The 25,909-nt window shown below is 39.0% G+C and overlaps 1 protein-coding gene and 1 non-coding gene across 2 annotated transcripts in view; both read right to left on the reverse strand.

Moving 5' to 3' along the window:
* PPEF1 (protein phosphatase with EF-hand domain 1) overlaps window positions 1-25,909 on the reverse strand; it is a 96,232-nt gene that overhangs the window by 15,030 nt on the left and 55,293 nt on the right. The window contains exons 10-15 of the mRNA XM_016199350.2: window positions 25,769-25,883; window positions 22,402-22,448; window positions 9,641-9,807; window positions 6,454-6,490; window positions 5,528-5,677; window positions 538-678 (exon numbers count right to left, since the gene is read on the reverse strand). Coding sequence (XP_016054836.1) covers window positions 538-678; window positions 5,528-5,677; window positions 6,454-6,490; window positions 9,641-9,807; window positions 22,402-22,448; window positions 25,769-25,883 — 657 coding nt within the window. The remainder of the gene's footprint in view (window positions 1-537; window positions 679-5,527; window positions 5,678-6,453; window positions 6,491-9,640; window positions 9,808-22,401; window positions 22,449-25,768; window positions 25,884-25,909) is intronic.
* On the reverse strand, window positions 23,863-23,970 carry LOC148090635 (U6 spliceosomal RNA). The gene has a single exon (XR_015713801.1). It is a non-coding gene; the product is annotated as a U6 spliceosomal RNA (small nuclear RNA).

A 25,909-nucleotide genomic window follows, 5' to 3' on the forward strand; every position in this document is an offset into this window, starting at 1 on the left:
AAATCTGAATAGAACTATAACTGGCAATGGCTTCTTGGATACAGTATCAAAAGCACAAAGCAAAAGTACTTATTTTACTCTGACTGAGTAAAAGAAGCCAGATACAAGATTTCATGTATTGTAACATGTCTAGAAAAGGCAAACCTATAAAGCCCAAAAGTAGATTAATGGTTGCCTAAGGCTGAGGGGAGCAGGGGTAGCGGGGCTGGAAGAGTGAGGGGTGGGGAGGAAATTGAGAGTGACTGATAATAGGTGTGGAGTTTCTTTATTAGGTGATGAAAATGTTCTAAAATTAGATTGTGGTGATAACTGTACACCACTGTGGGAATATCAAAAACCACTGAATCATATACTTTAAATAAGTACATTATGTGGTATGTGGTATCAATAAAGCTGTTAAAAATATAGCAATGAATTCAGAGAGAAAGATATGATCTGCGTATAAAGGTAAGTCACTTTTTATCTCTATATTGTAAGGGACAACATCATCTATGCTGCGTCTGCTTCACCACTTTGGTGAACAGTTTGATTACCTACCTGTTCCCACTCGTGTTTTGTTAAATATTCAGAAGGGGATCCACTTAATCTGACTCCCCCAGACATATGTCCTTTACTTTTCTTCAAGTCAGTAGAACTTTCTTTATCTATTGGAACTGGTGGCATCAGCACAGATTTCATCTACAAAACAAATTCATGCTTTAGTCAAACACTATGAATATTAAAGTGTGCTGCATGCAGAAACTTCAGTACCAGTTGCTATTTCTGTCTATATTGTTGTGCCTCAACCCAGTGAAAAACACATGGTCAACTTTTCCATCTCACCTACTTCCTTTGTCTTAGCGACCCACTGATCTCTAGAAAGTGGGCCTGTTCAATTCTGTTTGTACATTTTTCAAATAGAGACATTGCTCTACAGGGAGTTTCCCATTAGAGTTTCTAAAAGACCCTAGAGGCACAGCTGTCAGTGTTAGACGTGTTCTGAGGCATCATCATAGGAAATGGAAGATGCTAAGGGAAAACTGTCTCCCTCTGAGCCTTTATCTATACAGGGGGCTAAGAGAGAACCAATAGGCTTTGATTTCAGAAACACCTCAAGAATAGCTAACTTTCATTTTGTTGTGTTTTCCTGGAGAAATGAAAGTACATTTGTGTCCAGGAAAGTTCTCAAAGGGGACATAAGTTGAAAACTTTGGAAGCCCTTCAACTTAAATACAATACAATGTGGTCTCAATCTGACCCTGCCAGCAATTGGTGGTGTTCTCTAATTCTACTAACAAAAGTGATGCATTTCTTTGCAAAATAAAATGTCTTTCTGGTAGTATTACTATTATTATAATCCCTCCTACATTCCCTTACATAACTTGAGACTGTAATTTTACACTTGTTTTAGTGTGTTTTATACTTGTAGTACCCTACCCTTATACAAAACAATTTGAAACAATGCTTCTGTTATATTGGTGGCCTTAGTTCAGTGATAGACAATACTCTGTGGTAGGCCCTTAACTTCTTCTATAAACTAGGGTGTATATGAAATCTTACCTTTATTTTTCAAAAATAAAATTGACTCTTATTCTAAGGTCCTATCTCATTGAGATGGTTGGAAATTCAATCTCAGCTATTATTGGTAAGTTCACAACCTTCCCTCCCCATCTCCCCCCAGCAAATGTCCCCAGGTTTTAGGCAGAGAGGAATATTCTGAGAGGACACTCTGGACTTGGGTCCACACAATTTCTGCTAAGCTCATTGGGCAAGGTCACATGGTCTCTTAAGTACTCATGGCTCTGCTGTTTTCAAGGTCACTCAGGATCAGGATACTTTGCCCCAGCCCCTTCCTAAGGCCCCACATCATCATTTTTTCCTAGAGGACCTACTAGCCATTCCTTCCCCCAACCACTGCCAGGGAGTTTGAAGAATACTAAACCAGAGTCTTAATCTTATAGAATATTCCTTCTCTGTCCCTCTGCACTGACCCCTCTTCCCAACCTGCCCACCTCAAAAATTGCCTTTTATGAACCTAGAATGGAGGTTGTCTTCAGGTTTCCTCAACCCTCCCCCTCCCCTATTAACAGTTATACCACAACAAGTATAAACCAGGAAGCATGGTCACCCTACACTTGGAGGGTACTAAGGGATGGAAAAGTAGGGGTAATAAAATTGGATTTGAGGCCCTGGCCAGGTAGCTCAGTTGGTTGGAGCATTGCCCCCATGAGCCAAGGTTGTGGGTCCTCTCTCCTTCCTTCCTTCCCTCCCTTCCTCCCTCTCTCTCTCAAATCAACTTTTTAAAATGAAAAATAAAGCCCAGCAAGGCGTGGCTCAGCGGTTGAGCGTCGACCTGGGATCCAGGAGATCACAGTTTGATTCCCGGTCAGGGCACATGCCCAGGTTGCGGGCTCGATCCCCAGTTGGGGGCCTGCAGGAGGCAGCTGATCAATGACAATTCTCTCATCATTGATGTTTCTATCACTCTCTCTCCCTCTCCCTTCCTCTCTCTGAAATCAATAAAGATATATTAAAAAAAAGAAAAAGAAAGAAAAAGAAATAAGTAAATGAATGAATGAATAAATAAAATTGGACTTGAAAATCTACTTTTGTATCTCATCTGGTAGAGTTCCAAAGGCTTGAACCTACTACTTTTATTACAGTTCAAGTATATTTAATACAACTATGTGCTGCCAGTTCAACCTCATTCTATGAGGAGTAAAAGCTATAAAAAATATATAAGTCAAATTTCTATCTTTAAAACCTGTCTTAGGAGTAAGTGGAACAATGACCCTCAAAGGGTATGAAATTTGAGGTATCTCGGGAAAATTCCTGATCTACAAACTTCTCCCCAAGGTCTGTCTTCATGACTGAAATTCAAACCTTAGTCCAAAGTATCAGGAAAAAAAGGAGAGAGTTGGAGAAGAGAGCTCTATGTTCAGAGCTTACTCTATGATGTTTTCTTCATCTAAGTAATTATATTTAATCCTCCTAACAATTCAGTATGGTAGCTAACAATTCAATATTTTTAGCTTCAATGTATAGGTATGGAAACTGAGACCTAGACAACTTTGGTTTCTTGCCCAGTCACCCAGCCAGGAAGTGGCAGAAGCAGGATGTAAAGCTAGCTATACCTGTCTGATGTCAGAACCTCACGGTGTTTACTAAGTTAAGGTGGCTCTCAACTTAGGGTTTCCACAGAAATAGTATTGGGCATTCCAGGTATATGATCTTAATATCTGAAAAAGCCCTAGAGAGGACTACCTGTTCAGGCTAATCTCAAGAAAGGAAAATTTTTCTATCTGATCAATTCGTAGTGGCTGCCATGGCTAATCAGTGCTATTGTCATAGGACAGGTGGTGGTGGAGTGCCCCATTCCTGCCATGTGCTTGCCAATGTCTGACTGACAAAAACATCATGTTCCCTGCTCTTGGCTATAATCATATCTACTCAGTATGCTAACACTATCTCATGTTGGTCAAAACTTCTTATTGGCTTGACTATTTGCTGATACCATGATAAAGATGACTTAAACTTAGGGCAGCTTTAAAATTTATTGCAACTGAGATACTTTTGAGAGTAAAGGGAAGTGCTATTAACAACTACACCAAGACAAAAGGCATAAATGAGGAAGTATGGCCCTCACTGGGTGAGGCTGGGGGGCGAGGCGGGCTATGCAAAATCACCACAGAATCAGAAAAAGGGTTGTAAAAATGTTTTTATCCAGTTTTGTCTTAGGTTTGCACTGCTTTGATCTTAAATCTCTTAGGACATATTCAATAAAAATTGATTAAGTATTTACTACATCTTAGATGCTGGGAATGCTGGGGTTTTATCAGTAAACTAGAGAAGCGGGGGAAGATAGTAAACAAACAGTACCACAGTTCTTTATTTAATTTTGCTAACTGTTATGAAGGATATATACAATGGCCTAAGAGCATGTAAAAGGGAACTTGATCTAGTCTGCACGTTGTGGAAACGCTATGCAGAGGAGTATATTTAAGCTGAAATTAAAAGGATGAGAGGTTAGCAACAATATTATCATTCATATGTATATAAAGGTATAAGGGCTCCAAAAACTCAAGGTGAATAGGAGTCACATTTCTGTCTACATCAAATTAAATTCCAGCTCTAGATCCCACTTGCCTAGATTGGTTGGAAGTAGGTTATCAGCCCTGAGGGGTAAGGGTTTGTGTTTTTCACTAGGACCATATGTGATCATCTGGCTCCAGGGCTGCTATTGGTCCTCATGCCCATGAGGTACCCCCTAAGCCCCTGGTCTGGGGACCTGGCTGCTACAGGAGGAAGACAACTCCAGACGTTCTGCAAAGCCCAGCCAAAGGAGCCTTTCACGAAGGGTGGGAGCTGCACAGGCCCCACACAACCACTTCCCTCAGAGGTTTTATACATGTCCCTGGTCTGTTTCCATTGTTTTTAATACGATTACTTAGGTTTAAAAATATTTCCAAAAATATTACCCTGCGCCATTTGGAGTATATTATAAGGGAAATCATATCAATTCAGAAATCAAGTGCTGTTTGGTTCCACTTATGTAAGGCACCTAGAGTAGTCAAATTCATAGAGACAAAAAGTAGAAGGGTGGTTGCCAGGGGCTGGGGAGAGGGAATGGGAAGTTAGTGATAATGTGTATATAGTTTCAGTTTGAGAAGATAAAAAGTTTGGAAAATGAATGGTACTGATTTTGGTGATGGTTACAAAACAATGTGAACACCTTTACTGCCACTGAACTGTACACTTAAAATTGGTTAAAGTTGTAAATTTATGTAATGTATATTTTACCACAATATTAGAGATTTTCATTTTTAAAAATCAGGATTTTTCACTTTTAGAAACTATATGAAATGCCAACATTTCCTTATTTTCCCACTTTCATCATGAATTTAAAATTTTCCCATATAGACCTGGCAGGCGTGGTTCAGTTGGCTGGAGCATCATCCTGTGCACCAGAAGATGCCGGGTTCGATTCCTGGTCGGGGCATGTACCTAGGCTGCAGGTCTAATCCCCGGCTGGGGTGTGTACTGGAGGCAACCAATGGATGTGTTTCTCTCACATCTCTCTCTCTCTCTTTCTATCTCTCATTCTCTCTCCCTTCTTCCCTCTCTAAAATCAGTTTTTTATTTTTATTTATTTATTTTTTAAATATATCTTTATTGATTTCAGAGACAGGAAAGGAGAGGGAGAGAGAGAGATAGAAACATCAATGATGAGAGAGTCACTGATCGAGCCCACAACCTGGGCATGTGCCCTGATCGGGAATCGAACCGCGATCGCCTGGATCCTAGGTCGCAGCTCAACCACTGAGCCACGCCCGGCCGGGCTAAAATCAATTTTTTAAAATTTCCCATATAGAGAAGTTACCCATTTAGTTCCTTACCATACGATCATAGATTTTCTAAAATTTGTACCAATCTTTTCAGTTACAACAGCCACTCAAACACAAATGAGTACAAAATAATAAATGAAAAAAAGACGTATATGTCCCCTTATAAATCTCTGAGACAAGATTCATGTAAACAGCCTTCTTACTTTGTTTCTCTCTATATGATGTAGTAAATTCAAATCTGTGGACTCTGATATCCCACCGTGCATAATCAGGATTTCATCGTCAATAATTGTACCGAGTGGCAGCCAGGCAAAAACGTCTTCCAAGACTTGTAGGATTTTTTTTCCATGTATCTGTAAGTAAGAGCTTGAATGAGATTCGTTTTTCTGATGGGTTCAAGTTTATTGAATATTTTCAACGTAGGAACAAAAAGGAAAACTGTTTTCATGCCACCCAAAGGAAGTCAGCACAGGGTCACTAATGCACTAGCATGCATTAATCATGTCTTTCTTTTTATTCTGTATTTTTGAGACTGCCCCTTCCAGGGCTAGCTAATTCTCAAAGATAGTAAATGACTCGCCTTTCATAGGCAAGCCAACCAATTAAGAGCCCACACCCCCAAACACCTCCTTTATGGGGCTGAAATTACTCAAAATAGCTAATCCTAAACCTGCTTACACTGCCTTCCACATTCCTTCCCAGGGAAAACACAAGGAACAGGCTTTCCCTCTCACTGCCTCTGCCTTCTGCCCAACCGTGGTGCTTCACCATGTGGCCCCCCAATGTGGTGTGCTGTGCCTCCTGTTTCCTGGTAACTGTGAATAAAGCCTTTTCATTTAGGACAGCTATTTTCATATCTGCATGTTTCACCATACCTGAGTAAAACAAATCCCAGGTACCTTTAAAACAATGGAATATGTCTGTATCTATGCTGAAATTTATAAAAGTCACACTGAAAAAGCTTGTTTTAGTCCAGGAAGAAAATTAAGCCTCTACCATGGCCAGGGCTTCCTGCTGCGCTTTTATTGCTATGGATTCTGACTAGTTCACCCAACACCCTTCCTGAAGGCTCCTTTTTTACTTCTATGGATAGACAGCAAAGAGTTTTTTTTAAAAGTATGAGTCTTACCTTATATTTATTCAAGACTTCTTTTGTGAAGCCATACCTGGAGAAAAAAAAAGAGGGGGGGGATTTAAGCTATTTAATTAAATGTTGATAACTGCTACTTGTGTGAGTCATGCAAAAACGGGAGGCCTTGATACCTCACTATCACAAATGTCAACAACTTAAGAAACTAGACTTTAGTTGGGACTGACTATTACTTACCCAAGTGTTTGCTAGACATGATGGGAAAGAACAAAAGCAGCCAATGACTTCACCCCTATCCTCAAGGAGCTTGTAGTATACTTGGCGAAAGAAGATAAATTTTTGTGAAACTATCACGAGACAACTTAAAAAATATGTGGTAAGCATAGGTGTGTTAGTGCTGCAAGTATTCAGAGAAGAATGTGGAAGCTAGGGGAAGCTGTGTGGGAAAATGCTTTTAGTTTACATAGAATTTCTCAGACAGCCTATATCTTATAGTAAATGAATGATATGGAGAGGAAAAAAGACTGAACAAAGACTAAGAAAAGCTTAGAAGATAAACAAGTTGGCTCTGTATAGTCTCTCTGATATAATTCATGTAATGGTATTGAAGATTTTAATAGAAAGTGTCAGGAATTTTAGAGCCTGAATAGCAGTCACTAAGGGAGATTTAATAATGGGAATTTTCTTCAATTACTTTTCCTTGCCTTAGCATAATAGTATATACCCTTAATACCCAACACAGTGAAGTTGGAACACAACATACTCACTCCAGGTTTCTATGCAAATCATGATATGTCAGGCTTCTACAGTGTAACATTATGTTTTCTGAGATGATTTCAGTCTTGTACTCACCAAAGGTGTCCATGTTCTTAAATCCAATGGACACTTTATAGTCTTCATCTTTCTTGCTCTTTCTAAAACACTAAATACAACTGACTACACAGTCCTTCTGGGAAATTTTTCTTCTCTTGGATTGTGTGACAGTAAACTCTCCTGGTTTTCCTCCTACCTTTCTAGCTACTGTGAATTTCCTTTGCCAAGTTCTCCTCTACCTTGCCTTAAATGTTAGGAGTTCCTTCAGATTCTGTCCCAGGCCCTCTTCTCCCTTCCCTCTCTCCCTTGGACATCACATCCTTGCCCAGGGCCGCAGATACTACCTATATTCCAATACTCCAGGACAATGCTCCAGCCCACACTTCATTTCTGAGCTCTGGACATGTATACTCAACAGCGCCTCAAATCAGCTTTCCCCAAACTGAACTCATCATTCTCTCTCATCGTAACCTTCTCCTCTTTTCATGTTCCCAGTATCTGTGAATGATGCTATGTACCCCCAAACTCAAGCCAAGAACCTAGAGATCATCCTTGATTCTCTCCTCTTTCAAGTCCTTCATACCATGTCACAAGCCTTAAAATCATCATTGCCTAAACTCCTCTTCTGTCCACTTCTTTGCATCTCCATCCCCACCACCCTAGTCTAAGTGAGAATCCATCATGTACCTACTCTTCAACTACTTCTTAACTGGTCTCCCCATATACACTCTTGCCCCTCTCCAATTAACTCTCCTGCTGCATTTAAAACACAAATTTTATTATACTCTCCAATGACTTTCTGTTGTCCTCAGAAGAAAATCCAAATCCTTTTGCATGATCCAACCATTTCTTATGTCTCCAACCCTATCACACACCATCCTGTCCATCAGTCTCTGCTCCTGCCCTCCTGAAGTTCTTTGAAGTCTAAAAAGTCTTGTCTTAAGCTTTGCATATGTTGTCCCCTCATTGTGAAACACCATGGCCTTCTCTTGATCGCCTAATTCATTTTTCAGGGCTCAGACTAATGCCATACTCCCTTGGGAGAACCTTCTGTCACCTCTCAGACAAATTGGATCCCCCACTTTACAAACTCACCACACTTGAAAAACCTGCTCAATATGTGTCTTGCCTGCTAGATGTAAATTCTATGAGGGCAGTGGCCATGTCTCTTTTTTTTAAAAAAAATATATCTTTATTGATTTCAGAGAGAGGAAAAGAGAGGGAAAGAGAGAGATGGAAACATCAATGATGAGACAGTCATTGATCGGCTGCCTCCTGCACGCCCCCCACTGGGGATCAAGCCCGCAACCTGGGCATGTGCCCTGACCAGGAATCGAACCCTGATCACCTGAATCCTAGGTTGATGCTCAACCTCTGAGCCACGCCCGGCTGGGCAGCCATATCTCTTTCATTAACCATTGTAGGCACTAAATAAATATGATTGGCTAAATGAATAAATGAAAGGATAAATGTCATGCTCAAATAAAAGTATTGAGCTTTATTACATATAATGAGCCTTTAACAACAGTCTTGAAATTTTTTTCTTCAGTCTTGGCATTTGCTTCCATACCTAAGAATTAGAATTAAAATCCTGTACTCTGGCCAGGTACCAAAATGCCCAAAAGACAAAACTAATCAGTTGCTGAGTTTTGATCAAGGCACCCAAAAGCCCAGACCCAAAAACATGAAACATGCCATGCCTTCTTACTGCCCTTGGGCAAACTGGTTCCTGTTTCTCATAAAACAAGCAACAAAAATAAAACAAAAAAGAAGAGGAGGAGGAGGAGGAGGAAGGAAAGTGGTGAAAGAGGAGGAGGGAAGAGGAAGAAAAAGAAGAAAGAAGGGAAAGGGGAACATCTATTACCTATTGGACCTTTCAGTAAAAATTGGTAAACCATTTACCTAATCTGTATTCCTCAAATCTCCAGCGAGCCAGATAGTTGGAATGGCATGTTACAGCTGTTCTCCAATATGTACATGAACAACTGTGCCAGAAATGATTACCATGTCATAAAAAATATATACATCAGTGAATAACACAGTGACTAGTTTCAGAAACAACACATGAGACAAGGCAAAAGGGTAGCAACAGAATGATTCCGTCGAAGCCTGCTCATAGAACCTACCACACCTCCAAACCTGGCCTAGCACATCGACCCAGCACACAATCTGGACTGTGAAGGGTGGGCATGGGAGGGTAAGAAAGAACCTAACAGAAGGGGGAAGGATGAACAGAACTGGAAGAAAAGAACAATGTACACTCACTCAGTAGGAGACTAGGGGTTCTAACGGGTAAGAACTGAGATTATCCTCATCTCTGCTTCTCCACATTCACCTCTCTTTGCTAGGAACTAAATATGATAGAATTTTCCAGAATGGGAAACAAAAGAGGGAATCTAAAGGCCTAGGTTACCTCATATTCATCAAAAAATCTTCATGGTTCCCTCTGTTTAAGCACAGGTCATCGCCGTAGAGAAGAAAACTCACAAACAGGATCATTAAGATCTCGATGGAATATTTTCCTCGATCTACAAAATCACCATTGAAAACATATGGGTTGTACTGTGAGGGGAGGCCGTTCTGTGGAAGAAGAAGAAAGGGGAAAACAAGCAGTTACAGAAATGTACTTTTAAAGTAAGGCTTTGGACTTAATGTCCCTGTGAACATGGAGAAAGAAACTGAATCAGTTCTTCCATTGGGAAAAATCTGCTCAGTTGCTTGAGTCAGTTTTATGCTTCCAGGGCGGGCATCTCCTGCAAGGGACCTTGAAAGTGAAGAATTAACTTGGTACAGGAAAATAATGGGGGCTGGGGGGGGGTTACTCATTCTACCCACCACCCACTATGAGTTTTCTCTGAAAGGAGCTGATACTTGTCCTATAAAAAAAATCTCTATTCTTTTTTCCTTTTCCCTGGAAAAGAGGGAAACTTCTAAGTGGCCCTATGTTTAACTTCTCTGGGCTGTGTGTGAGTCCTTCAAACTGCAAAAAGAGGATGACACTACACCCCACCCCCAGATCAAATGAGAATGGATAGGAAAGTCCCCAGGAACGTGTAAGGAAGGCACCGTGTAATTGGGAGCAGGGCTGAGATACCAGCAGTACACTCTGATACAATCACACTCAGTACTGATAGCTGGTATGTGCTCTCACTGCTCACTGACTAGGCCATATTAGTTGTTAAATATTTTGATTATCACTCCTGGGTATGAGATAATAATTTTAAACACAGTGTTAGCATGAAAAATAACTGGGATCAGGACAACGGTCTGGTGTTTATAAGAACTATTGATTCCTTTACTTCTGTGCTACTAAACTCTAAGACAAAACAAACATCTCATGCCTACCAGGCCTGATAGAGAAAAGGTTGAATGCATCTCTATTGCACAGTAAGATTAGTTTAAATGTTTAAAAAATACATTACAAAGAGAAAGTGAAAGTACTCATCTATCCAAATGTATGTCCTCTTTCAAAAGTTACCTTCAAGAAATAATACACATATTCTAGTCATATTAATCCTTTTACAAACTATTTTGAAATTCCTCTTTTGTTAGATTTCAAATTATGTAAGAAAATCTTACTACTTTACACTCACTGTCCTAGTGTTTATATACATTTGAATTATTCGTATCAATATAATAAAAATAGTTGAAAAAATAATACTGGTTACAACATATAACTTAGGGATTCCAGAAATCATTACGCAATATGATTGAACATTATGCAATGTTCTGAAGGCAACTGAAAACAAACAAGCAATCAGTAGTATAGTGTTCTGGGTAAGAAATAAGAAGACTTATTCTCTAGTCCCGCTCCACTATTACCCATGTGTCCTTAGGCAAGTTATTTAATCTTTATGAGCTGTAGTTTCCTCATCTGTAAAATGGGGACGATAACTTCCATACTTACTATACAGGACTACTTTTGAATTCAAGTGAGGCTGTGTGGATAAAATTGCATAAAAACCATAAAGCATCATATAAATTAAGAGATTCATTTTGTTATGAACTCCGTGTTATTTCTAATTTTAAGATCCCATTATTTTGCATTTTCTTATACATTAATTCAAGGAACTTTATTCACACTGGCCTTAGGTAGCATAAGCTAGTTGCAGAAATATAGGCTACTACTCATCAAAACTAAAGAAAAAGTGAAGGTTTCTCCATCTCTCATGCTCTTCCTTCCCCCAGCCTTCAGCTGTCTGGGATGAGGAAGCTGGAGGAGTCTGAGAAGTATTGGAGGCTAGAGACTCTGTTGGGGTATCCACCCCTGAAGAGGGCTAGAAGAGCAGCAGCAGAGAGCCCTGGGGTGAGAACATAGAAGAACTAGGCCTGAGGGGACCTGTGGGTCCCTTGATTAGGGGAGACTTTGACTCAGACCATGTATGTGGTCCTGGTTCGGGGATCTTACTAGAAAAAGCATAGAGGAACTTCTTCCATGTCTCTCAAGCTAAAAGAACACAAACACATTTAGGGACACCTAGGAACATAGAGACTTTCTCTTGATGCAGGAGTTGTGCCTCCAACTATGGAGAGGCTTAACCTAGCTTAAGCAGAAAATAGAAAATGGAAATAACCTAGCACTTAAGGATCCAGTAACCAGAAAGAGGCAGACCAACCTGACCTGCTAAAGTCCTGTCCCCTAATGAGACAGGGCTGCTGGAGAAGACTTTATTTAAAAATAAATAAGAGGAAAATAAAGAATAAAATGTTAATTATTGACATTAAAATGTGCTATTCAAATTTAAAATATCACTCAGTTAGAGCTAAGTAAGAGAAAGAATGGTTGGAAAATACATTATTGGCCTTAAAGAGCAAGCAGATAAAAAATCTCTCACACAGAACAAAAAGGAAAATGATGAAAATCATGAGTAAGAGATTAGAATTCAGAGCCAAGAGAACTAAAATGCCAATAATAAGCATTCCAGAATCAGGAGAAAGGAACAGATGGAGAAAAGGCAATAATTACATAAACAAGAGGGGATTTTCTATGGTTAAAAACAGGCTTCAGCTTGGCCCACATGGCTCAGTGGTTGAGCAGCAACCTATGATCCAGGAGGTTGCAGTTCGATTCCCGGTCAGAGCACAAGCCGGGATTTCGGGCTCTATCCCCAGCAGGGGGCGTGTAGGAGGCAGCTGATCAATGACTCGCTCATCATTGATGTTTCTCTCTCTCTCCCTCTCCCTTCCTCTCTCTGAAATCAATAAAAATCTATTTAAAAAACAAACAAACAAACACAAAAAACAGACTTCAGCCTGAAGTTTGAAAGAGCTCATGACTCCTATGCACAACTGATGGGGGAAAATATCCTATTACCTGGTAAAAGTCTGAGAAGCTGCCAGACAGAAAGAACAAATTACACAGGGAAAAGGCTCATCCAGGCATCAGACTCCTTACCTGTAGTAGTGGGAGATAGAAGATAGTAGAATTAAAACTACAAATTAAAGGGAGAAAAGGACTATGAACCAACAATTCTATATTGGCTAAGACATCATTAATTTCTCATGGTGATAGAAAATACTTGCAGATATGTGAAATATCAAATGCCAACAACATAAATGTTCTTTGGGGTGGAAGAAAGACATGTGAATATGTAGTAATCTAATAACCACAAGAAATGAACATGTATTGGTTGCTTTTTATGTACTAGAGACAGTTTCAGGTGTTAGAAACACAGAAGTAAACAATACAAAGTCCCTGCATTCAGAGAATATAGCATCCACATGTCCTATAGAGGAAAACACTCAAGAAAATACTCTAACCAAATAACAGCAGTAACCATAAAAAGTCCTCAAGCCAGGAAAAGAGCAAAAGGAAAAAATACAGATGTGAACAATGACCCTTGCAATATATAATTAAATATAAATCAATAGTGATAGTGCAGGGACTTGCATTTAAGTACTAAGAAACAGAAAAGGCATACTATGAAGGAAAACCTAATAATGGTCAAGAACTAAAAATATGGCATGAGCAATTGCTAGTATTTGCAGGGAGCAGGGGTGAAGGGAGAAAAGTAAAACTCTCTACAAATCTCATCTGAATGTGGGACATATATGGGAAAGTGTGAAAAAAATACATTTATCTTATTGGAGGAGAGAGAAAATAATGGTGGGAAAATAAAGTTATAGCTATTTGAGAAACACACACACATTATTTACTAAAAATGTCAGGAATGGGAAGTTAACCAATGAATGGGAATTCCCATTCATTGAATGGGAAAGTGCAGTAAAACTGTCAAAGAAAACAACAATAAAAATAAAAAAACTTCACCAAAACAGCACAAAGGAAAAGAAGAGGATGAACCAAAGTGAAATAAATAGTAAACAAAAAGAAAGATTTTCAAAAATATCTGTTGCTATACTAAATGTGAGTGGATTAAAATTTTACCTTTAAACTAGTAAGATTACCAGACTACATTAAAACACAAAACTCAGGTATAGTTTGTGAGAAAAGAAAGTTGAAAACAGGGTAAATGCAACAAAGAAAAAGCAAAAATTCAAATATAAATACCAAAGTGGAATTTTAAGTGCTAAACAGTATCACAAAGTAACATTACATCACATTAAGAGGGACTTTATGAAAAATATGTAATTCATAAACTTGTATTAAATACAAAAAAGAACAAGTTTTTGCTTCATGTATTTGACTACTACAAATGCAAGAAGAAATTGTTTAAAAATACAAACAGTAAAATATTCAGATTGAACTATTGGTTTAAAATAATATCACAAATTCTTTGACACTCCCTTTAAAAGGTGAAGCCTGTGCAGCTGTAAAAAAGAAGGATCTCTTCTCTTCGAGGCAGCATGGAGGGAACTGGAGCATATTATGTTAAACGAAATAAGCCAGTCAAAGACAAATATCACATGATCTCACTCATATGTGGAATATAATGAACAAAATAGATCCAGAGACACAGAAGCATAGAACAGACTGATGAATCTCAGAGGGAAGGGGAGAGGGGAGGGGAAGAGATTAACCAAAGAACTTATACACATATATGCATAACCCACAGACACAAACAACAATGTGGTGAAGGCCTGGGGGGAGGGGCGCGAGGGGAGGGGGACAATGGAGAAAAAAAGGCAACATCTGTAATACTTTCAACAATAAAGATAATTTTTTTAAAAAAGAAGGCATGAATAAGCTAATAAAACCATCTCAGTTTAAAAAAAAAAAAGGTGAAGCCTCATTTGCCATCTCTTGAATGTAGACTGGACTTAGTGATTTGCTTCTAATAGGAAAAAAACCAGAAGTGATGGTGTACAACTTTGGAGACTAAGTTAAAAAAGACACTGCAACCTTCTGCCTGCTTTCTCTCTCTTAGATCACTCACTCTGGGGAAAGCCAGCTGCTATGTCATGAGAATACTCATGAACACTATGGAGAGGCCCATGTGGCTGTTCTGCCAATAGCCAGAAAAGAACTGAAATGCTGTGCGTACAGCCCTGTGAGTTAGCAATCTTGGAAATGGGTCTTCCAGCCCCATTCAACCTTTCAGATGACTATATCCCTGGCCAATAGTTTGACTGCTCCATTCATAAGAGACCTTATGCCAGAACCACCCAGCTAAGCTGCACTCAAATTTCTGACCCAAAGAAACTGTGAGGTACTAAATGTTTGTAGTTTTAAGCTGCTAAGTATTGAGGCAATTTATTACACAGCAATATTAAAGATCAGAAAACAAACACAAAGATTGAAGATATAAATAAAAGAATTATAAACAGGTAAAATATATAATTATCAACATCCATGGCAATGTACTTTCACAATCTAGAAAAATTGAGGATTTCCTTGAAAATTAGAAACTACTAAAACTGATTGAAAAGAAGTAGAAAACTTAAACAGTGCATTGGCTCCATGTGGCTTTACAGCAAAGCTCTCTCAATTTTCAAGAGCAAACAGTTTTTTATTTTTAATCCTCACCTGAGGATATGTTTTAAATTGGTTTTAGAGAGAGAGGAAGGGAGAGAGAGGGAAACAGTGATGTGAGAGAAACATTAATCAGTTGCTTCCCATATTAGCTCCAACCAGAGATTGAACCTGCAACCCAGATATGTGCCCTGACCAGAAATCGAACCCATAACCTTTTTGGTGCACAGGATGAAGCTCAACCAACTGAGCCACCCCGCTGGGCAAGAGCAAATAGTTTCAATGTTATTTAAACCAATGGTTCCTTTCCTTGGTTGCACATTAAAATCACTTGGGGAGCTGTTTAACATACGCAGGTGTCCATCAGAATCTCTGGGAGTGGGACTCGGGTATCAATATTTTTTCCCCCAATTCCTTGAGTGATTCCAATGTATAGCCAAGTTTGAGAACTGGAGATTTAAGTTCCAAACTATAGAAAAAGATGGAAATCTCTCCAGTTCATTTCATAAAACCATAATATCAAAATTTGAGAGAAGCATTCAATAGTCTAAAATTATACTTATTATATTTGGATGGTAAACATGTTCTCAGTTGTGACGACAAATTTTCTTGTATTAGAACTTACTCATCTCCAGTTAAACCAAACTTTGTTTATAAGTATTTTATTTCTACTATGAGCAAAGAATAACGAATTTCTTTAGTCAAACCTAATTTTAAGCCAAAAATAATAATGGTCAACTGGGCCATCCATCTTATACAGCACGCTTGACACCCAATGAGTTTTAACCTTTTCAAAGTCACACACGTTGTCAAAAGACTGAGATTTGTGATAATGAAGATCATTCAATAGAATATATCGGTCTCTGAAAGTGATTCTAAAAGGAGTTCTAAATGTGTATACATGTTGAGCCTCTTACGTCAACTGCTCCCAAGAAAGCAAGACTCATTTGGATGTATAGATCTGCCCTGTTGGTTCAGGATTAGTCATATTACTTTATATAGTCTGAGTCAAATGCGTTTTAGTCTTAGAACAATAAGGGAACTGGAAAACAGATAAAAGGGTGAGGAACTAAGTCTCCTGGGACATAAGTCTCTAGAATATTTAGGCTTCTGATTACTGAGATTTTCTGGGTTTCCTGCAAAGAAGCAAAAACTACTGCTATGCCCATTCTTCACTTAGTTCCAGAAAACCAAACTCTGGCTTATTCTGCAGCTGATAAACAATAAACCATCTATGACAATGGAAATGAGGTTGACAAATATTGAAAACCCAGGGTAACCACAACTCTGAACAGCATTCGGATGACCTGCCTGGCAAAAAACAGCAGACTACAATTAATTAACTTGAACAGAGACAAAACAAGATGTTTCCCTATATTGTCACCTATTTCCTACTGAAGCACTTTACAACAGACATCTAGAAGGTACCCCAATTTTTGTGGACATTTTTGCGCACATCATACAGTAACTTCTGGGCCTCAACTCCACATTATTTCAATTTTTATATCTTTTGCAAATCCTATTTTAGAGGTCTGTTCTTCTAATTGCAACATGCTACAGTTAATCTCCAGAGGAAAAGAATTGACTACTGTGGCAGAGTGAAGCATATCAGTGATAGAGAAAAAAGAAAATATTTAATGAGCTTCTCCACTGGAAAATCACAGGCATGGGGGGGGGGGGGGGTGAGGATAGTAGGGAAGACAAAAAGGAAAAAACAAACCAAGGTGGCACAGCTTCCAATGGACAGTGTCAATATGACACCGACAGGGATAAGAGTTCATTAGCTTCCCTCTGTCCATGTGCATCTCTTTTTCAGCTTCAGGAGGTCTCCATTCACAGCATGAATTTAACAAAATAATTTGCCAATACTTGATCTAAAATTTCAAGCTTTGTTTTCAGTGAGGAAAAATGTCTTACAATGTTAGCAAGGCTAAGGCTCTGAATGAAGTATTTCAAATTGGTCACTCCAATTAAGCAAAAGTGGCTGATTTAAATTAACTTGTTCAGAAAATAAAATCTAAAAATATGGCCTAACTAACGCTATGTAAATTGCTTCACTTGATGATACTGGAGCCATATAAAGCTCAGATGCCCTTTAGCACAGGTTTGACATGGTTAACAGTGTGGCACCCAGAGGAAAGAATTCTTTTCAAACCCAGATAGGATTGTGATCTGAAAATGTCTGGCTTAAGGTGCTAAATGACATAATTTTTAAGAACAACTAAATATTAAAGAACCCAAGATCTCAAAATAATCAAGAACAATCATTAGTGTGAATCTCATCATTTATTGCAGTGCATCACAAAAAGTATATGGGAATAAAATCTTTTCCAATCCTTCAAAACTTTCCTTCATGATTTAGGCACTTACTAAATTACTAAAATTCTTTGATTGTCTTAAATGTCACCTCCTCCAGGAAGTCTCCCATGAGGTTAGATGCCCCTCCAATGTGCTCCCTTGGAGCCTCATGCTTATCCCAGTCATAACGTGTCCCATCCTGAACTGTCCTATTGTTTTATTAGTCGACCTTCCTTCACTAAACTGTGATGTCTTTGGAGCCAAAAACTGTCATACAGTATCACCAACCCTTAGCAGAGTACCTCATTCATAATAGGTGTTTAATACATATACATAAAACAAATGAACTTCATATTCATCTTTGTATCATTCCACAGTTTATATAGTGCCTTGAACACTGTAGGGACCAGATAGAAGTTTACTGAAAGCATAAATTAGTGGACAGATTCCCTTTTACATATGACTTGGATAACAATAGAAGTCTTAAACCAAACCAACCACTTGAATGAAAAAATATGGCGAGGTGTCTCAGGGGGATCCTACATTATAACTCTTCCTCTCAGGCTATGCCTTTGGTTGGCCTTGGGCCAGCCCCAGCCCTGCAGCCTACTCATCCTATACTGTATAAAAGAACTGATGAGGAAGAAATTGTCTAGCAAAACACCATCGTAAAGATGAATTACAATTTTGCCTGAATTCAAAGCCTGAGGTTTTCCTGGTTTCTATTTTGGGTTGATGGAGAAGAATCAGTCAGAGCATAATATAAACTGGGTCATTTATAGCTCCAAAAATCTCCAACAGGATGTAGTTTGCCAAACTATTCCCTGTCATTCAAGTGCAATCAGAACTTGAATAAACTAAAAATAATTTTCATAAATAAAATAAAGAGAAGTTGATAATGTTAATAAATAATAATAAATTTCTTTCATTTTCAATAATAAATTAAATAAGGATCAGTTAAAGCATGGTCACTGGCTGCTTCTAAACAGAAGACAGCTAGCCCATGGCTCACAGTGAGGCGGTTCAATGCTGTGTGCTCCAGAGGCGAGCACCACATGCAGGGCTTTGCCGGTCACCGTGATGCAGCGCGTTGCTGATGCACTGAGTATCACAGCGAGAATCAGCCACCGGCACGGAAACGCGACCATTTCCTGAAGCAATCAAGTGATTGCTTGGGTCAGAGCACCTGTTGTAATCCTTGCACAGGCAACCTCTGTATCTGATGCCAAAAAGAGAAATCCACCCCTCCCCACCTTTCTCCTCATTTTAAGACGTTCTTCCTTTCCTCCTCATCTACTTTCCTGGCCCATTACTCTTATCTCAACTAATCTTTCCTTTTTTCCCCCGCTAAGACCCAATAATGATACTTGGTAATACTGTAAGCATTGCTGAAATGAATTTTCCAGATCACTGAAGCTTATTCCTTTAAAAGCTAGAATACGTTTTAAAATTACTTGAACCACTTTGGCTGTGAGTTTTTAAAAAGTGCCATTTGTTTCTTTACTTCTTAACAAAGTATACACCCTAGAACTTGAAACCATCTTGACCATGCAGGCACATCAGCTAAGCATGCCCTCAGGCCCCTCTGAAAACTACAGATTCCTCTTCCCTATAAACACAACCCCAGATCCCTGAAGATTACTACTTCGTTTCCTGTCTCATTTTTAGAGTTCTAGATCTCCTGTCAGGAAGAGCTTTACTTTTCATCACTGTCACTGTATCTCACTTTCGTCTTTCCCTTCCCACTTCCTAACCTGGTAGGGGAGGTGGGCAGACTGGCAAACTTGCAGGAAACCTGTCAGATAAGGTTTCACTGATATTTGCTCACTGGTCTTTGAGTAAGGGCCTAGGGCCTCTCCTGTGAGTAAAGAGCACTGGATTTGTGACAAGAATTTCAAGAGCTTAGAGACCCTTTTTACTAAATTCTGGGTTTTTGTAGAAGTGATAAGTGAAGATAAAAAATAAGTAAAGTAGATGGGAGTTTGACCTCTGGACAGGTGGGGTATCACAGTCATCTCTGTATTCATGTAAAAACATTGTTTCCTGAACAGTTTGTATTCAAGGATTTAGGAAGTACTATCGCCTATACTCTGCCATCTATCATCATTCCTCATTTAAACTTCGGATTAAAAAAATGAGAAAGAAAAAAAGGCAAAATGCTGATTTTTACAAGTTAGAGATCATCAAATAGCATAGCTTCCTGAGACATCTCTGTCCAGCCCTTTTCTTTCTCAGTCTTTAACTTAGGACACTCATTGCCCGGAAGCTAAGTGACTCACCATCACAGTAAGCACACCAGGTCATTCTTCCTTCTCAGACACCATCTTTTCAGTTTCTTCAAGTGGAACCTGCTGTCATCCAGGCCTCTTCCCTCTATTTTCCCCTTTAAACCAGGCAATTTCAAGATTCTGGTGCATGTGGTTTATTCCACAACTAAGATGCATTTTACCTGCTTCTCAATCAAGCCTGTAAAATTCTAATTCATGGCTCTTGCAGACTTCTGCTTTCCAAACAACCTCCTCACCCCCCCACCCAAATCCATACCAAATAATAGTGCCCACTCTTTCATCACTGGGCTCCCCATCTCTACTTCCTGAACACTGTCATTGGTTAACTCAAAATATTTCTTGCTTTCATGTAAAAATTATGTTTTCACCTTTAGTTCTTTTTATAGTACTTCTTACCACCCACCTCCTCCTGTTCAATCTTTACATTAGCACCTTCCAGTTTTATATGTTCCATATAGTTTTACCAATGGAATTAAAGGAACATGTGGGAATTCTCTCTTTTCTCATATCTACTCCAGAGGCCTTTCCCTGATCACACCTTAATATCTTCAACTACCTCTTGAGAAATTTTCTTTTCTAAATGCCTTGGAAGTCACTTTCCCCATTTAATTTACTCAACTATTTTCTTTTTTATGTATTTCTCAAAACCACTAGAGAAACAATTACCAGGTTTTCTGTTGTGGTTATTCCCCACATATCTCTGCCCCCTCCACCCTCTGCAGACTGTAATTGTCAACAATAGCAGGACTGAACTTCTGAACATTTATATGGTGCTATGTAAAGTTACACAAATGCCATTCCCCAAACTGTGCAACTCCTTGGTGTCCTCTCACCAGTCTATCGTTTCTACCTCTATCCACAGCTTTCCAGTTTGGCCAGTAGAATCCCCATTTCATGGTAAGTAAACTCCCTTCTGCCTTCAACTCATTTGGAAAGACTTCCCTCTGGAAATCTGGGCCATCCTTAAAGACACTGCTGGACTCCTGGCTCCTGCAGCCCTCCGGAAGGAAAGGACCCATTCTTCCACAGGGTGGATACCTCAGGGTCAGGTGTGGGGGAGGGTCTACTTGCTCCTTAGCACCACTCACATCACCACTTTGCCAGTCTCAGGTAAAAGCCTCTATTCCTTCCAGGCCCACCACCTGTGACTAACCTTCCTTCGCTTGCTCCCCATCTCTTGGTCCTGTCACAAACCCATTTAATACACCTGCTTTCCATGGGCTTGACCTCTTCATGTCTACTATTCTCTTTCATTCACTTCAGCTACCCACATTCTGGACCCCAGATTGGACCCATTCATATCCCCTAGGATCACTCCCCTTGCAACTTCCCACCCATCCTGCTTTCTAAGGCCCTCACCCCAGTCAGCCTGCTCCCTGACCTCAGAGAACATGCCAGTCCATCAATCCTCCCATTTTTCCATTGATTGGCCCATCCTGGCTTCTCTTCCTTCCCTGCCCAGCTTGGGTCTGGGGCTGATCTCTAGAACTGCTCTTTTACCTGCACCCTCAGCTCCCTACCAGCAAACCTTTGGCTGGACTTCCTGATACCAAGCCATTACCTGGGCAGCATCCTATTTCCTCTGACCCCACTCTCTGGCTATCATGCTCTAGAGCCTTGCTTAGCCCTCCCACAGTCTCAACTGAATTGCCTCCTAAGTGCCAGCTCCATTCATCTACTCCTGGCTTGGTCTACTCCATTCCTTCCAAGCTTCCATTCTGAACAAACAACATGGAAATCTTTCATTTCTATTATAACTTAGTACTTAAAAATGCTTTTGGATATGTATATTATTTTATTCACAAGACAATCTCTTATGAGGTGGAAACTCAAAAATATTGCAGCCAAAAGAAAAATGAAGGTTTATGAAGTTACGTGGCTTACTCAAGCTCTCAGTCTCCAAAGAGTAGAATTGATTAACCATCATAATAATCAGAATCTATTTTATTTCCATCCATCTGAGACACCTATGCTGTGCCTAATTATTCAACATGCTAGTTGTGGGGATGACACATTAATCAAAAAGAGATAAAGGGGTACCAATGTGAAGGCAGGAGTCACCACAGGATCGGTTTTTTACATGCATTCATTCCAGAAGCAAACATTCAGTTGACAACTGCTGGCTCAGAGAGAGAATTGACTCCAATCCAAGAGATGCAGAGAAACTCCATGCAGACCAAGCTGCTCTGTGCCCTCTGTGTGGGCTCCCACCACCAAAACCCAAGAAATGAAGAGGAGTCATGGCACTGGAAGACCAACTAAGCCCCACAATGGTAAATCAGGTAGAGAAGAGAGCAACATGGAACTTACTATGGGGGACTCCTTTCATACATAATTAGTGTGCATTGGAAGAGAAGACTGGTATGTGATATGCTCACTTCTGAACAAAATAAAATAAAGCAGACTGCTTCCCTCCCCATCCTGTGCCATGTAGACATTTATGATGTAATAAAGACCATAAATACAATCAGGTACAAATCTTAAGGGCTATAGAAATAACAATAATATTGAACAAAGACCCAAATTAAGTTAAAAAATTTTTTATGAAATACATGTAAGAAAAACCCAAAGGATATACAAATCTTTCAGCCTCTTGAATAAAAATTATTATATTACATCTGTACTTGTATATATTCCTAATTAAACTAATATTGTTATCTGCCCTAGGATTGCCCTCCCCCAACAAAAACGCAAATATTTAGCAAAATAATCATTTACCTTGGAGAAGATCAAAAGGAGATCATCTAATTTTCCATGTAAATCCCCTAGAGTGCAAATGAAAAATCATTATTCAGTAGGAAACAAAATGCCCATTTCGTTACAGAATTTTAGAACTGAAATATTGCTAATATACTCCAAGCATTCTTGGAGCATTGGGTTTTTACCCTATGATGATATTAATTCAACAATTTGGTTCCATAGTACTCTATGGAAACTTTGTCCCCTTTTCTATAGGGGACAGCATCTAATATCACAATTATCTATTCACTCCAGCCATTTACTCAGTGCTTACCTTCCTCTGTGCCAAGAAGTGCACTATGGGTTTGCATTAATTATCTTGTTCACTCCTTATAACCACTCTATGAGATGGATATTATTTTCATTATTTTCATTTTACAAATGAGGCTCAGAGTAGTTAAGTAACTTATGCAAAGTTACCCAGCTACCAAATATCAGAGCTGGAATTCAAACCCAATTTTATCTCACTTCAAAACTGAAGCTCTTAGCAATTATTCTAGAGCAGCAATAGTACCTATCTTGGCATTAAACCCCCAAGTGTTTCTTCTATACCCAGTGTATAGCAGGAACTCAATAAATACGTTTAATTGCTGAATACGTAACTTTTTAATGCCATGTTTTAAATAATGTTCCAGCAATAGCATGTGAAACAAAAATTATGAGTAGATAGCTCACGTTCTTTTAATGAGACAGTTATAGGAAATGAAAATGAAAGCATGGCGTTATAAAACTCAGCCAACTAAGGGAAACTATATGAAGATATGAAGCCATTAATTAAAAAACACGAGTGAATATATGAATATTCAAAAGGCCTCCTTGGATAACTTTTTCTCGGTAAATATTTGTCTTTCATAAGCTCTAATCATAAATATTTATTCTTTGTTTCCAACTTAACTACCAAATAGAATTTAATTTAGGAAAAATTTTCCTCAATTTGCTTAAAAACCCACAACCAAAATTAAGCAAATACATGCAACAAAAGACTCCAATTATAATGGCAATAATAAAATTCAACTACTTATCACCAGCACTTATTCATAAAATGACTATAATATTAATGTTAAGAGCAATTAATACTGCTGTATACTTAAATTTCATGCTTTCATATGGTCTCACTCTAAATCTAAAAAAATTAAAATAAAAGGACTTTTTTACTTATCAGTTAAATATATTTTTTTACTTATTTTATTTTCCTGATTGTCTTCAGGGTGACTCATCTTTTAAAGATTTGGGTAGACAGAACTGTTGTAGTTCTCATGCTAAAAAATGAATTGGTTTCAGCATATTAAGAGTGGAGGCTATAAAAATACTTTTAACTTCTACTTGGGCAGCAAATGATAACAGTCATATCATGGAAAGATAGCTACAGAATGATATTTCCACTGCAAACAAAAACATGAGTGCAGAACTGGTTATCATTTATAGTATAACTGTAGACTAAAATACGTCCTATATTTCTTTGTGTATGTGTGTCGTCCTTGCACGGGGGACATGCTAATCTTCTCTGTATCATCCCAATTTTAGTATATGTGCTGCCGAAGTGAGCACAAAACACCTCCTATATTTAATGTATGTTAAGAACCATGTAGCATGTTTAGATGTGCATAGAAAATATGCATTTGGAAATTAAAATAATGGTAAAGTTTCATCACAATTTCTTTCCCTTTCCTAATACTGCCTTAAACAGAAGAAGTTTTTGAAAATATGACCCTAATTTTAAATTTTATTTTAAATAATGGCCAAATTTTTCTAAGTTCCATGGGGCTATTAAAGACAGAAAATAATTCCTATGCTAAGGGAACCTACTGGCCTTGGCTTTTCCTTCCACCAATGGTGCTATGTGGGAAAAACCTGGAAATAAATGCCCAAGATGTGGGGATCCTGAAGTGAATGGAACTGTCCCATCAATCTATATTCCCTAATTTTTGTTTTATGATGGAAAATGAAACATCAGTCAGAGAAGTACATGATGTGGATTTAGGATAGCAGATATTCAGCTGGCTCTAACCAGAGGACCTGATTTTTAATCCTGACCCTGCCACCAACTAGCTGAGTGAGCTTGGGTAGAGGTGAGAGGTCATTACTACACAGAAATGCAGGGAAGGTGGTACATTTTTCTCTCTGGGTCTCAATTTCATCTGTGCAAGCAAGTGATAGACAGGTGGTCTCTGTAAGAACTCCTCATTTCTTACACTATGTAATTTCAGGATTCCGTGCTCTCTAATTCATTTCTTCCAGATCCTTTTATCCAAAGCTAAGTCTACAATGGCAACTGGAAGTATACTGGAAACCTATGTTTGGCCAATTACATGCACTCTGATAGCAAATCTAGCCCTGGCTCCATGGGCTTCATGGACAGGCATGGCTTCCTGAGCCTCATGACTCCAAAACCTTTGTTTCCATGAAAAGTAAGAGCTGGTGAGGCCTTGAATAAAAGGCCCCCATTGCTGAGAAGTCTCATCTGCTAGGCAGAGATGTGGTGGCCTGATTAAACCATTAAAGACTTCAAAAACCTGAGTCAGGGCATGTCATGAAGTATGTGCTGTTACATCAAGTCCCTGTCACCACTATCAGATGCTAGAAATGGAAATGGTTTAATTAGATTGTCAAATCCATTTCTACCTGCCAGAGTAAAAGAAACATGGGCTAAAAATTGATTTGGAAAATAACAATCACTGTTTTGTAACCTAAAGGCTTAATTAGAAGTTAAGGGAGTTGCTGTTCCTTCCACGCACTCCATTCTCAGACAGTTGCAAGCATGCTGAGCACCAACTGTGTTGAATTTCAATGTGTACTGTTTCTTGGAGCAATATCCTGCCAGGCTGGCCTATAGGATAACAAAATCTCAATCTTGTTATTTAGAAGAACAAGGAACAGATTTCTGGGACATTCCCACTCTTCTAAAAGCTGCAGAGACCAGTTGGAAAAATCTAAAACAGCAGCCAAGGGCCAAGAAGAGTTTAATCTCCACCCTGCCTTGGGCTTTTCTCTTCCCAGCATAAGTGGCACGCAGAGGCCCACCTGGGAAAAGCAGCATGGAACAAAGATAATGAGAGCTAGACGGAGGGCAAAGAACACTCATTCCACCCATGGGTGGTTTTCCGTATTAAAATGCTGCCTGCCTTTATAAAAAGCTATGAGTTCTTTAATTTCTCACATAATTAATTCCTGCCAGCTGGTATGCAAAACAAAGACAAGATGGGGAACAGTATTATCATGATAGATAACTCTATATTAACACTTTTCCCTTAACACAGGCCAATTTATGCAGTTTTCAAGTTAGGCAAATGACGTGGAACCAAGAGGCTCCAAAATATTAATTTGGCAACTCTGCTCTGAAACTTACCACAGATTGTTATCTCTTTGGTGGGACAAGTTCTTATATGATTAAAATTTGGCATTTGCTTCAGGGCTTCCTTAGTTTCGAACAGTATCTCTAAGACATAATAGGCATGGAGTATCTGTAAGGGCAAAGCAGAGGAAATAG

The sequence above is a fragment of the Miniopterus natalensis genome, chromosome X (genome assembly GCF_054644295.1).
Source record: "Miniopterus natalensis isolate mMinNat1 chromosome X, mMinNat1.hap1, whole genome shotgun sequence".
NCBI classification, from domain to species: domain Eukaryota; kingdom Metazoa; phylum Chordata; class Mammalia; order Chiroptera; family Miniopteridae; genus Miniopterus; species Miniopterus natalensis.